The sequence below is a fragment of the Misgurnus anguillicaudatus genome, chromosome 7 (genome assembly GCF_027580225.2).
Source record: "Misgurnus anguillicaudatus chromosome 7, ASM2758022v2, whole genome shotgun sequence".
Taxonomy (NCBI): Eukaryota; Metazoa; Chordata; class Actinopteri; order Cypriniformes; family Cobitidae; genus Misgurnus; species Misgurnus anguillicaudatus.
The window spans coordinates 34175661-34191485 of NC_073343.2; the positions used below are offsets into that span (position 1 = coordinate 34175661).

At 35.6% G+C, this 15825-nt stretch overlaps 1 protein-coding gene across 1 annotated transcript in view; it reads right to left on the reverse strand.

Moving 5' to 3' along the window:
- Positions 1–5347, reverse strand: part of paplna (papilin a, proteoglycan-like sulfated glycoprotein) — a 37815-nt gene extending 32468 nt beyond the window's left edge. Inside the window, exons 1-3 of the mRNA XM_055172850.2 lie at positions 5216–5347; positions 2336–2410; positions 1032–1135 (exon numbers count right to left, since the gene is read on the reverse strand). Of these exons, the coding sequence (XP_055028825.2) occupies positions 1032–1135; positions 2336–2386 (155 nt within the window). The 5' untranslated portion in view covers positions 2387–2410; positions 5216–5347. The remainder of the gene's footprint in view (positions 1–1031; positions 1136–2335; positions 2411–5215) is intronic.
- Between the last annotated feature and the right edge of the window lie 10478 nt (positions 5348–15825).

The window sequence follows — 15825 nt, forward strand, 5'->3', positions numbered from 1 at the left end:
TCTTTGGAGACTGTGAGTCAGATTTAGTTTCAAAATGACTCTTTCTGACAAACACACACCTTTGAGTTTACACAACACGAGCTTAACTATAACTATAATGCACTCTTAACAAAAGTGTCTGTACTGTAACTGTATACTGTAACCTGGTACATAATATCCAAATAAAAACATACTATGAGGTCCAAAAGTCTGATCATAACAAAAATCTGGTGCCTTTCCTGATCCTGTTTTTTATTTAAGATTAACACTTTGCCAGATGTATAGATCTCTACGCAAATTAATATATAAATATATGTATGATAAAATTTGTTGACTACTTTGTAAACAAGGTCTGATTTGTGTTTTTGCCCAGAAATCATTAAATCAAACTAAATTTAACTGTTAAGGTAATAACAAAATTTGAATGCAGTATTAGGTTAGAAAAGAATTCAAACTGAATCATTTTTATTACTGAATTGTATTACTGCTTGAATTATGCAATTGTATTTGATAAAGAGTCTAATTTTGGCAAGGCAACTAATTTAAAAAGGAGTGGAAGTGGCGATGATAGACAGTCTGTCTCTTTTTCATAAGCTTAGTTCACAAAGTAAAATTCAAGACAGAACACGCAGGCAAGATTCCAACGCCCAGATTTATGGCCAAAGCTGTGGATGTCCTGGTGCACACTCTTCCCATCCAAGTACACAATTACACAATGTAGTGCGTTCCAGTAAAAGCGTACACTTGACCTTGAGTGAAACGGTCAGACAAAAAAAACACTGCATATTATTTCAGTAAGATAAACACATGATAAAGCATCTCAAAAAATAATACCTGCAGGACAGATAAATATGGAATGGTAAATATGTCTCGTTCTAATAAACCATAATCCATTTGCACTATAACAATTTCCTTGATCTGCTTAATTTACAATATTTCAACTAGACTTTCAGTTTCAGTTCACTTTAATATTTGAAACACTGCGTAGAGGCTCTTTTCTATTCTTTAATCATTATCTTTGGGTAAATGTAAACTGAGTGTCTTCCACTTACCGCTTGGTTACACATCGCCTCATCCTCACGGTCACCCCACCACCACACGTCCGACTACACTCTCCATATGGACCCCACTCATTCCAGTAATCACCAGTAGATTGCATAAAAACACGGTTTGTTTCAGTCAATAAATAACCATTTGGAAAAATGTGCAATGATCCATCATAGACTAAATAGTGTACATTTTGATTTCATTATTTTCACATAAGTATGTAATAGAAACCACGGTTTCTTAAGTAAGCAATAAGGTACGAGTCTGTGATGTATCCTGAAAAAAATCTTGGTTGAAGGGAGTTGTTAGGCACGATGTGAAGAGGAGTCAGAGTCAATGCAACCCTTTCAGCTGTGATTTATTCATGATACATTACAGCCTCGAGTTCCTTATTGCTTTTATAAAATAGTTACCACTCAATACAAATATTAAAGGTGCCAAAGAATGCATTGAAGTAATCTGTGAAATTTTCTACATAGAAGGTTTGTGGCTTTATTAAGTGCAAAAAATATCCAGAAACGTTTTCATGTCCATTTACAACCCTAGGATTTGCCTTTAGAATGAAATGGTCTATTATTACCTTATTTAAAAGGGTCATGAATAATAATGTTGAGCTCTGCTCTGATTGGCTGTTTCTTCTTCAGTAGCTCTGTGTGTGTGTGTGTGTGTGTGTAAGCAGATCTTATGTTTGAGTCTGTATCCGATTTTGAGGAATAATCAATTGTTTGGAGATTGTTAATGGACGTTTCTGAGTGGTAAGTTTATGTTTTTCAGTATGGACCTACAAAATGTAACGTCAATAGTTGAACTTCAGCCTAAACGTTAGCATATAGCATTAACTAGCATATAGCGCTAACTCAGCAGTCACAACTTTGTTTTTAGCATTGTAACAACATTGTAATTTAATGTTGGGGTGTACATCTAGACTGTACTATGTAAATACAGATTTATATTCTATGGCACCTTTAAAATATGTATTAAAGCAACTTTCGTGAAGTGAAATCACTAAAATCCTTCCTTCCGCTGGAAAAAATCCCTGACCGACTGTAACAGAATGTTTCACATGTTTATTACATTGTTAAGGGTGCTGTGCAGTAATACACTGTGTTTAATCGTCAATAAAACACAGCTATCGACCAATCAGAATCATGGAATGGAACTAACCGTTTCCTAAATCACATTTTATAGCAGTAACCATGAAAAGAATAAGGTGTATTTTACTATTATTCTACTTGTATTTTTTATATTTTACATTATTTTTTATAGTTACTGGTTGGACAAACAGTATGTTATGTTGTATTTCACTTACCATAAAAACAGGGGACAAAAGAAGCTGAAGACAGGCGACAGTCAACAGCATTCTGATGTTTGAAGAGATCTCTTACTGTACAAAACACACAACAACGCTCAAAACACAACAACACATGTGGCAACATCTGAAATCTTATGTGACCACATAACGTAAAGAAATACCCAGCTTGTACTAATTTAATGCTCAAACATCTAAAGTTCAAAAAGACTCAATAAGACTTTAATTATGCTACAGACATACAATATATATCCCTAACAAACAACCCCCTTCTCATAAAGTTTTCTTATTCATTTATTTGTGTTTTGATTTAATGCAATTTTATTTCACATTATCGGGAATTAGTTTTTGTTTACATTAGCTGATGCAGAGCCAACACGGGACCTGCACTTCATTAGTAACCAAATATCCCACACTCGAGAAAAAAGGATTCTTCAAAGCAATGCATTATTAGTATTTATGTTGAAAGCACTTTAATATCCAGTTACTGATTTTCAGACTGCAAGCATTAATGCTCAATTCAGATTTTTGGCTTAGATTCGTATTCACATTATGTAGCCAATATCAGATTCCAGTGTGAACTGGTCATGGTCCTGAACTGCATCGCATGCGCAAAATAACAATAACACATCGCGCGCAGCATTCTGTCATATGGAAATAAACATGCAGACTACTAAGCGGTGTGATAGACTTCATAAGTCACTGCGCAGACCATCCAGTCAATTCGTGTTTTCTCGGGAGTGAGCGATACGAGGACATACGAGGCGAGGCAGTCTGCTCCTGGCTTGCGCGTGAACGTGATAAGCGTCTGGTCCGAACTTTACTTCCGGTTTCAGTTTTTTTAATGGTCTGACTAGTTGCTAAACTGAACTCTTGAACAAATACCATAGCGGGGTTTACCGGAAGTTACGTGTTGACCACGATAGCCGCTTGTTTAAGTTATTACTGCTGAAATCGTCTATACAAGTGTATAGAGCTTTATTTCTGTAACAAGACATAAAACTTCAACATTAATTCACTAAGTAAAGCCGTCATCCTCTATTGCGCTGCTAAGAAGAGTCATGTGATCATGGGTGGTGTCCACCTGAGTTAACGTCATTTGCCAGCGTTGCATTTTCAATGACGTATAAGTCGACAAGTCTTAACATGGGAATATCCGATCTGTCCGCTTACATTGCGGATGTGAATGCATGTATCCGATTCATATCCGATTTATTTCCACATATTTCCACATCAGAGAATATCGGAATCGATGCGCTTGTTTCCTGCTTACACATTTGTGGGTCATATCCAATCGGTGCCACATGAGGAAAAAAATCGGATTGAGGCAAGACCTTGTTCACACTGTCAGTCCAAATCCGATTTTGGTGCGTATCCAAATGGAATCCAATCACCTTTAGAAAGTGTGAACGGCCGAAAACCACATAAAATCGTTTTTTATAATCCATTTCAGGCTACATCCAAAGGTGGTTTGAAATCCTTTTCAAATCGCATTTCCGGAAATCCATTTTAGTCTGACTGCTCTGATCACATTTGTGTAGCTTTTTGGTTGCGTCACGTAAAACGTACACATGTCAGATGTTGAGGCAGATTGTCATTGCCATAGAAACAGTGCAGATAATCCGGAAAACTGCAAAACGCTACAGGATGCACAGATTGGATCTGAACAGATGTGATACACAATGTGAACAGTGAGTCTGTTAAATCAGATATGCATCAAAATCAGATTTGGACTGACAGTGTGAACAAGGTCTCAATGCACCAACGAGAAGATCAGATTTTACGTGGTTTGTGCTGTTCAAAACAAATGAGCAAAAAAATGATTTTGACTGCAGTGTGAACGTAGTCTTAGATGTCAGGTAACTCAATAATAATGTTTAAACCCCCAAATGCCCTAAAACAAGCTACTAAAGTGCTTTAATATAGATAAATGACTGCCAGTCTGAGCATGCTGCCACCTGCCAAAGCTCAACTAAACTCAAGTCAAAGTAGCCTATAATGGAAATATTAACTGGAGGTGTTAAGATTGTGTTCAGCCCACAAATGTAAATGACATTTTATGCATTTATTACAAGGGGGATAACTTTAAAAAGAAATCTGCTCTCCCATTAACACCATACGATCATTAAAACTATGGTTGCATAAAGTCAAAATACACACCCAAGGGACATCTAAAAAGACTGACAGGCAACGAGTCTGACAAGAAACAAAGTATTAACTTTATGAGAAAAAGAAATAAACGAGGAAACTAATACATGTACTTTCCATGAATGTCCATCATAATATTGTAGCATTATTTCATCAAATGTACACACACAAGATGTAAACATTGCGTGTTATCATAACTTTAGTGTAACTGTGTGAATATCACTTCTTAAAATAACACTAAATACAACTTTAACAGTGAGATTTAATGATTGTAAAATCATGTTAGCACGTATATTTACATTGTGTTGCTGTACTCTTACAACATTTCTACGGAATATTCATAAAAAGAAAACCGCATACAACCTAATAGACGATCAAATAATGACATATAAACTTGGATTTTTGTCTTGTTTTGAGTTTAGTGGTAACGTTTTAAATGTTTAAATGTTGGGATTTCACTGTAAAACAGCGCGTGACCCGAAATCGATAATTTTTACTCAGAATTCCAATCACTGTTAAACAAACATTAAATATCAATGACGACTGACTGACTGACTGACTGACTGACTGACTGACTGACTGAATGAATGCAAAGAAAGCGATTAAACTAACCATTACTCAAAGCACAAATTATAAAACTACACTGAACGATTAAAGTTTTAAAGTTAAAAGTATTGTAACTTAGATTAAAACAGCGAAAAAGAAAAATTTACAACAATAATTCACACTCACGCGATCCTTGACACCCGGAGCTGACGTTCCTGTTTCACATTGATAAAGATGTGCTCGTCTCTCTCTCTCTCTCTCTCTCTCTCTCTCTCTCTCTCTCTCTCTCTCTCGCTCTCTCTCTGAAGATTCGAGTTTTAAATGGTAACATGAGTTTTACATAATATAAATTAAATATACTTCCACACAAAAATATGTTAATAATTGTATAAAGGTGTATAAATCTATTTAAACAGTAAAATTAAAGTACAATTAAAACTCTGCGTCACACACGCGGGCGCGCGCACGTACGCACGCACACGCAAAGCGCTTCAGAGCGTTCGGGGCTATCACACACTGCAAAGACTTTCATATTTAGTATTTTTGTCTTGTTTTCAGTACAAATATTTAAAAATCCTAAAATTAAGAAGCATTTTCTTGATGAGCAAAATGACCTAAGAAAACAAGTCTAGATATTAGACGAAAATATCACATTTAAGTGAATTTGTGCCCAAAACAAGCAAAACAAAACTGCCAATGGGGTAAGAATAAGTTTACATTTTCCTTAAACACATAATTTAAGAAAAAAATCTGAACCCATTAGCAGATTTTTTATTGTTTGTTTTAAGCACAAATTCAATTAAATTTGATATTTTTTCTTTGGTCATTTTGCTATCTTTAAGAAAAACATCTTGATTTAAGAATTGTTAGATATTTATTGAAAACAAGACAAAAATCCGAATCACATTTTATCCCTAAAAATTAAATTAATCCTAAATTATTTTTTTGCCATCCACTTTTCACTCCAGTCTTTTTGTGTGTACTTTTACAGGTCTTTATTTCATTAATACTGGCAAAAATAACCATTATGATTTGCTGTCATGAATTCAACAAGTCAAACTCAATTTGTGTTGTAAAATAAGAAGCAATATCTGGATTCAATCACATCACGGTTTTATTTATCACATCCCATTAAAGTTGTTTGACATTTATACTCAATGTGACTCAATGCTGCTCAAAGTCCTGAGGCAAAGAAGCAGTTTGATATATTTCACATCTATACATAAAAGGATGTTAATGTCTCTTCTGTCCACAGCACAGCTCTTTGTGGATTTACGCTCATGTATACCTGGAACACATCTGCATCCATAATCTTTTCCCGTATCCCTGCTGATCTTCCGGCTTTAGTAAAGTTGTGCTTTCTTTGCTGTAATCATGCACATTGACACTGATTTAGAAGAGATTTGACATCTTTTGTGTTGCACCTGCATGCGGTTGGATGAACTGGCCTGGTATCAAAACCTCATCTTCTCTTATAGTAAATAGTTTGAATAAATTTATTCCAGATGTTTTTGTGCTTATTCATTTTTAGATCTTTGAATGAAAGTTGGCTGATAAAATGCCAGAAGAACACTTATACACTGAAAAAAAAAACTTTCTTACTCAGTATTTTTGTCTTGCACTGTAAAAAATGTGCACAATTTTGGTCAATTCAACACATAATTTTATGTTACTTTAGCTTTTTTAGCCAAAACTTTAAAATAGTAGGTTGAATTGATTGACTTGCAAAACCAAGTTGTTTCAACTTTATGCTCCAATTTTTTACAGTGTGTTTTTAGTACAAATATCTAAAATTTTTAAAATCAAAATGCATTTTCTTGATGAGCAAAATGACCTAAGAAAATAAGTCTAGATTTTAGACTTTTAAAACTGTATCTGTTTTACAGTATTTTACACACAAAGAGAGGAACGTATAACAAACACACAGTGCAGCTGTCAGTCTCTTTAAAGACAAACTATAGTACCAAACAGCCACATGCAACACACAATAACTTAGTCGTTCTTTCACATTCATCTTTCAAAGTTGTCGGCTGAGCTTCTGGGCCTGCCGCTCCTTCGCATCGAAAGCGTACTTGGTGTCCTGCAACTTCTCAATCGTTACTTTAGCCTCTTTCATGTCTTGAGTCAGCCGCTTGTATTTTTCAGCTAACTCCTGGTTCTCCCTGCGGAGCTCAACCACGAGTCGACTCAGCTCTTCGCTCTGTCGGCCGCAGTGGACCTTCAGTTGCTCCATCTCAGCGAGGGTCACCTCCATACGCTTCACCAGACCTTCCAGTTTCTCCTTTGACATGGTCGAAGCTGAAGAGACAGCAGTCCTTTCTGTCTTTGTTGCGTCTGAGGATTTTTGTTCTTACAGTCTAATCCTTGAATGCTAGTTTGTCTTACATATGTCGTAAGACTTCTAGTAATCCCCTTAGAGGAACTATCATTGGCTACATCTGTTGTAGTCATGGTGGTCTGGGTGCACAAGAGTCACCTCTAGGGATTAACATGTCTTACAGCTTACTATGGCCTGAAGTAAACCAAGTTAATACCTAAACTGGGAATTGAATGTTCCAGAGGTAAAGGGAGGAAGAGTCAAATTGGCAATCACAATGACTAGAGTCAGTATGTATAGGGAGAATTGATGTATAATGGTTTCTATATGTCTTTTCAATGTAAGCCTTTAAGGTTTGTTTGGCCTTTGAGTATCGTTCACCAGGCAAGAATCACTTAAGAGTACCTCTTGTAAAAAAAAAAACATGATTTGAAGAATCATTCATGACTATAGCCTACATGATGAAGAACCAATTATGAGTTACAAGTTTCGAAAATTTGATAAAAGCAGGTTATGTAATAAGGTACCAAGGTGGTAATGTGGCAACGAAGTGTAGTGACATGGAACTGTAATGCGGTCAACAGACCTGGAACTACATCACTGGTGCATCAACTGGAAAATAATGCACACCCTTATAATGTTTGTCAACCAATCAGAATGAAGCATTCAACAGCCCCATGCATTTTTTTTTACTTTAAATAAATTTAAACTTGTGCTGATTCAGTGTTTTAGTGGGAATCCCTTCATTTTCCCTATGGCATTACAGGATCATTTTAGATAGCAGACAAGATGCTAAAGTGGAATGTGAAAGCTCAGCTTGATGTTAATCATAAAGTCGCCATGCAGCGCCAACAGTCACCATGGAAACCACTACTACTAGTTTCAGGCATCATGCCAATTCCACATAGTTCGGGATCTGAAAGAGACGACGGCATTCGGAGTCTGTTAGATCTGGTCTCCACACCACAGAAAAAATATAACGATCCAGCCCCGGACACCAGATCACGTCAGAAAATATAAGTTTACTTTGTTAAAGTATCTGTCAGATACAAGGCTGATCAATTGTTGCTAGAAGAGAGCATAAACAGAGTCGTAAACAGAGTCGTGAGACGGAGGTTTTAGATGATAAAAATAGAACAGAGTTTTATTGATGGACAGTTAGTTTCAGTTGCATATGCCTCAATGTTCAAACCTCGTCCACCCCGTCTACCCCCGTCTACCCCCGTCTACCCAGGAATACAGCATGCACCTTGTTATATCCAAATTGCTCAGCTGCATCATCCCTTAGACCTTGGGCTTCCATAAACATTCTCTTTATCTATCTTGTTTACACACAGACAGAACAGTTCTATGAAACTTCCCAAATGTGAAACTGAACCACAAAGAGACATATAAAATATAGAAATACAATGAATTAATGAATGGTATAATAAAATATATAAATATAATAATGAATGAATAATGAATAAAAAACAATAATGTAATAATAAAAATGATAATAATGAAATTGATAATAATAAAATAATATTAAATAAATCAAATATAATAATTAACTGGATAAAAACTAATAATTATAAAATGATTATGAGGATTATGTAAATAAATGATTAAAGATAAAAAAAACACAACAATAAAAACATTCTGCACGTGAGGATCTAAGGTAGGATCCTTCACTCCCCCCTCTTAATCATATAAGACAAAATTAAATGATTATAGCAAGCAAACTTTCATAATCTTTATCAAAACACAGCTTTAAAAAGCTTGGATGGCCAGTCCTTACTTTTCCCTTCTACATATTCTTAAAAGAACAGGTCATTTCCATCATTCCGCATACCAGCGTCGGTTGAGGGAGTATGTCTTATACTGAATAATAGCCTTGATGGGCCTGTCACAGTCAAGTGTCTAATAAGACAAATCAACACTCTTATGACTCTTATGTATAAGAGCAAGATGACAAACACTTTTGAAATTGCGACTAAGATGGTTTTTAAATGATTCCAAAGTGGTTCTAATATTGATGTATCCCAGTCAGATGAGAAAAGACATGGTTTTATTTAGCTTAGCTATTTGTTCGTGCAAAACTTTAGCCAGATTATCAACCACTTTCCCAGAATCTTCCGGAATGTATAGGCAACATAACATTCGGCCGCAATTACAATTACATAACATGTGCTCCCCTTGAGAAGCCAACAGCATGTCAAGCGCCATTTGATTTTGCAAAACAACTTTTCTAATTGCATTTACTTCATCCGAAATATTAGCAATAGAAATGAAAGTGACATTCGCTGTAGCTTCAAATGCTTCATTTAATGTGTGTACTTCGTTTTGTAAATCAGTTACTTCTCAGAATGTAATAAATCTTCCTAACCATTTCTCAGTATCAGAAATCGAACGTATATCTCATGATTTAGTGCTGCTTCACATAATCCTCTGACACTACTCGCATCGCTGTTAAAAGGTACAAATAACAGATTACCTTTTAGCCCTTAGGAAGTAATGGATAAGTTTTGTTACCACAAACGAAGTGTGTACCATTAAAAGCAAATAGTGTTTCATTTGTCATTATCAGAAGAGCTTTGTCACATCTGGAAAACTGGAAACGCATTTCTAGTTTGTAATGTTTACCCCGTTTCCTTCAATATCAGAAAGAATTCCCTTTAAACTTACATTTAGAGCAAATCGATGGTTTGATTCAGTATTGCTGTATGCAGGTAAATACCAGGAATTACTTGGATAAGATAACTTTTTGTAGTGGCAAACACTGCTTGTGAATAGCAGACTACTTTCCCATGAATAATCGACAACCTTAAAAACACATCTGTAAGGATTTGACATTACCAGTGGTTCAATAATAATACAATTGATACCAACTTCGCCTTATGATTTGGTACAATTAGAATCCCCCCAAAGATCATGGAAATATACTTTTTACCACCCCTAAATGCCTATGATATGGCCATTTCCAACTTTAACAATTTCAGCCATTTTCAGCATCTCTTCCCAGCAATAGGGCATAGTAAGATAAACAAATTATCTGGTAAGGTTGCAACTTTGACACCAAAACCATCAACTGGGGATAGCACTTAAGAGTGTTCTAAGATTGAATAGAGATGTCGATTATCAAATCAATTAGAATTTTACAAATGTTACCCACGTTACTTTGTTCAGTGATGGAAATTAAATCAGACAGCGGTAATATACAAACATACATATGTAGATTTTTGAAGAAAGATTGACATAACCAACAATTGGAAATATTAGGCATCTTAGTGTATGTATGAGCTAGAGTTACTGCCAAATTAAGATTACAGTGATTTCTAACCATGGATGGAATAATGGATCTGAATCGTGATCAGAAATCAACACAGCAAATAACATAATCGTGATAATTTGGCTCATACACTTCAGTGTCATAATTAAAAATGACCCATTTACCTGGTTTTAATCTGGATAAATCTTGTATAACAGCCAAATGGCTTAAATTTCAAAACAAAACCCCTGTACATATGCTGTACATGTGTTAATTAATAGCCAATACAAATACTGAGTGCATACAGTTAGAGTGAATCCATGAATCATTCTGAACAGATGTGAAACACACATCACATCTCATACATTTCTGACTCTGTGTCATGTCATGAAGACAACACTTGCAACCATGTCAGTTGTGATTCTTAAAACTCAGAATGTCTATGTTAATGGAATCAACCGGAATCCACGAAGTCTCGCCAGTCCGTCCTTCCGGCAGAATTCTCGAAGTACAGCGGAGTGCCAACTGCTGTCTGCTGGAGGTTGGCACCAAGTAGACTCGTAAACATGATAAGGCTTTATTTTTCAGCGATTTTCTTGAAGGCCGCCGACATATATTTCTGCGAAAACATAAAAACAAAACAAAGGAAAACAAGAGAGCTCCATGGCCAAAAAACAACTTTGTATAAACAGATTTGTTAGGAAATATCTTGTTTTGACTATTGCTAGGAAACAACTAGTTTTAACTATTGCTAGTAAATAACTAGCTTTGACTCCCATAGAAACTATAGACACCCTCAGACGACTAGGCTGGTTCTGGAGGAGCTAAACATTTGCCCCCCCCCCCCTGATCTTCAACATGAGGGTGACCCCCTCGTCCTAAAAAAAACGAGGTTCTTCTCATGCACTACTCCATCCCACAGCATTTCGTCTGTCTAAGATTTGGGGAGTATAAGCTAATTTTGCATCTAGGTTTACCTAGCAACTTCAGTGCTGAGTTTTACTGTTGAATTTTATTGTTTTATTGCTGAAGGGGTACCTAGTAGGACCGCATAAGAATCATCCCATCTTGGTTTTAGACCTGAGTGTTGTAAATTTTTATAAATTATTTGCCCTAGCACAATATTATGTTGTCCATAATTTTTACAGCATCCTGAACCTAATTTTGCTTTTTGTACCGCAAAGCCATACAAAATGTAAAAAGAGAATCTGATATTAAATGTAAGTTTACTTCTGCAAGGTCTGAAGTTCATGGCAGCTATGCCATTGAATCCTCAAAAGCCTACAGACTTCCTGACATACCTGACCAGTAAAGTATTTACCCTGATCAGAATCAATAATGTTTCATTTCATCTGGAATGATGTTTCGAACCAGTATATTAGCCATAAAGGCAGCAAAGCCTTTCTTTGTGAAAAAACCTTTACACCAAACGAGAAAATTATCAGTTATAATTGTAATATCTTGACAACCCTCGCACTTAGGTAAGGTTATAAAGTCACTCTGCAATTCACCAAACAGCCCTGAGGTGTTCTGCTTATAACTGATAGAATTTGGGTGCAGAATTGTGTTTTGAGAAGTTACGCATCCGCAAACAATTTCTTTTGAATGCTTCCTAAAACCCTCGCCCACCAATTTGCCTTAAAATGTGAACACATTTGAAAAATGTCTAAGCGTCCGACACTGTCTATCTGTGTGACCAAATAAGGAAAAGACTTTTGGATTTACAAATTGGTGTTAAAATCCCCAAATATTGTCATTTGCCAATTTGCAACTATTTTCAAATCATTCTCATTTAAATGAGCATTGAATTTGAAAATCATCTTCTCAGCTATGTCTGTGAGCTGTTTGTCACCATAGATGACACTTCTGAGCAGTAAGAGTTTCTCTGCCGTTCATGCGGCTGGCAACCGTAGCTGCCTGGTCAGCAAGGTATTCCCTTTAATCTCACTAGAAACTCCCTTCAGGTGGGCTTTTACCACAACCTGTTCCCGGGACATCTCAGGAAACCTCTCTGCTGCCAACCTGCTCGAGATTTATGCACAGCTCCACAGGCATAACAAAATATTAAAATATAAATGTTAGTTCTGTTACTAGCCAGTTAACATGTTTTTGTGATTTTGCCTTTCATTTCCCTTTTGTCCACAAAAGATAAACATCATTGTATCAATCAAATTGGAATTTTTAAGTGGCAAATTGTCTAAGAACACTTAATATCTGTATAATATCTATAGAGTCACAATCATGGCTGTTTGGAATTGCTTCAGACAGACCAAGTAATTTAGCTGGATTTGATGGTGTGCCTTCTTCAACGTCATACGAGCAGCTCTCTCTTTAGATAATAAAGCATAAACAGAATATGGCAGATAATGGTTATCTTTTGACCAAGCAAGGCCAAATACACTGCCTGAATTGCTCGTAAACAAGGCCCCAGCTTTGTAAAACAAAGTCAAGTTGTTGTGAATAATCCCCATACAGTACAGACTTATTTCGATCTTCTTGTATTAAAACAGATGTCATATAACCCCTTTGTTTCGTTTACATACAATGTAAAAGACTTTCTGTGATCAATCATGCCAAGTGCAGGAGCTTCGCATAAGGCTTCTTTCAATCCCTCAAAAGCTATGTTAACTTCAGGAGTCTAGTTAACTGAGTCTTGGGCCTTTGGATGACCTTTTAACAAATTGGGGTTGTGACTTTTCTGCATACCCTTCAATCCAATTACGACTGTAATTACATAAACCCAAAAAAGAAAGAGATCTCAGCTCTTGAACAGTTGTTAATAGATGTTTTTTTTTTTTATTGCCTCACAGCGACTAGGTGTTTTTTACCCTGCGATACACTTTGAATTTGAGTCAAAGATTACTTCTGTTACTTCTTTATTGTACAAGAAATCAAACAGCCTGACGTCTCTCTCATGTTCAGTTTTGTCTTCTGAACAAATCAAAATATCATCAATATATTGAATGATGACTGATGTTAAATCAAAATCTTTCAAATGTCTTTGATGTCTTAAATGTATTTTGCAAAGACTGCTGATATCAGGTTGACCTTAATTGTAAAAGCAAATAATGATGGAATTTCTTTTACAATAGGTACAGACCAAAATCCATTAGTCATATCAAACACTGTAAACCATTTGTGTTCCGGTTTAATCAAGCTTAAAATTGTTGATGAGTCAGACACAAGAGGTCTTATCTTATTAATGTATTGGTTTGCTTAGCTACTCTATAATCAACTGTGAGTCTCCATGATCCATAACTGCCATATTACATTTCAATTTCTGAAATTAATCTGAATTCAAATTAATCATCACATCCAAACCATGTAATGGCTGAATTACGTCACCTACTAAACTGCAACAGTGACTACATGTGGGACAAACTGAAAAATGAGAGGAAGATTTAAACATCATGGATGAGTCCCCATTTATGTTACAAACCCCTGTTTAAAATATTTTTGTTGGAAAAGGGTTAAGCAACATAAATTACACGTGACACTCACACATCTCATTTCCCCTATTCTCGACAGGTGATTAAACTTAAATTATACTTAAACCAAAAAACTTAACATAGAGAAACATCAAAATAAAACTCAAGTTATTTCGATTGGCCATCATGACGTACACAGAATTCACAGCTGCGTACCGCACAGCAAAGCTGCTGCCTAGGCCATAACACAGAGTTTCTCTGAGAAATGTCAAACTTTCTCCTGTTTCTTCTGTAACATGAAGTTTCGTTTCTGATGTTAAAGAAACTTCTGTAAGAAAATCAGATTGAAAGATTGTTATCTCTGCTTCTTATCAATGAGAAAATAAAATATGGACCCTAACATATAGAGTAGGCCACACATAAGCACTCTCTCTCTCTCAAAGCTTTAACGAGAGAAGAGAAAAGCTTATCGTTGTTTTGTTTTTGTTTCAGCAATTTCTGGAAGAACAGATACAGCGCCTCACAAACCCCCTCCTTCGCTCATACAAACGTTCAGTGATTTTCAACACTTTCATTTATCTTTCATTTACAACTTGCAAATTCATTCCAAACTACTTACTGTTTTACCTTCCTACATCAAACCAAACCTAAAGGTTTATCCAAACATCTCTTTTAGCTCTATCGTCAGTTAAACGTTCACTACTCAAAGTTTCACCAAGAACTTCTTCAAACTTTTTCTGTCTGCTCATGACAGATTGACTGAAACTATGTTGAACCCGTCTCTGACCAATAAAGAAAAATAAATCTCTTTCAGAGTTTCCAAACAGTTAAAACTGATCATGGATTTAACATTCCCTACTTCCTTTGACCATCATAAACTTACTCCACTTACTCCACTTACTCTAACCTTCATACACTTACTTTGAGCCCTCAGCTCTATGAAAAACAGCACACTGTCTTTCACACACACCATTCGTATCTGAACATAAATTTATTGAGCATTATATTTTATTTAGTTAACAAAATGAGAGTTGAAACACTTTACCTTTATTTTACCCATCAAAGGTTTTAGAAAAATATTCTGTGGTTGTGTACGCTCCTGTGGAGCTTAATGAAATAGTCCTTTTATCAGACAGTGCATAGCAGCTGTAATCTTAACACTTATTTGGAAGAATTCAACCACAAACTTATAATCCTGTCCTTTAACTGTTATGTTTATACATGGCAAATTTTGAAAAGCAACTTCCTTAAACACTGTACAATTAAACGGCATATATCATGTATATCATGGTATATTAACTAGCATTTTCAAAGGCAGATCTTCATTGCCAAGCACAGCATAGAAGTAGCAAAACCAAAATACTCATCTGAACTCACGAAGGACATGATTTACCCTTTTTACAAACATCATCGTCTGTGTCAAAATCTGAAACTGGTTGTTTTGATGTCACTACCAGTGTCGCATGCATTTAAAATCTGGTAAAACCGACGTAATTTGCTTTTGATCAACAAAGAGTTGTAACTTAATCATTAGCCATTTTAGATTTTAGTTATTTTCAAACTGAGCTTTTAACTTTTGACTATCTATCTTATAACCCCTTCAGCATTCCCTCCATAACTTCTTTTATCTCTGTTATGTTTGTCTTGATTTTACATTTCACTTTTCACTTTCTACATTTAGACAAAGTGACAAAAATCCAAGGGATACGCTTCGATTCTCGGGTTCTCATTTTTTGAATTTTACACATGTTTTTTTTTTAACTCTTTAGATACGTCTTTAATATGTCTTTACTTTTGTCTT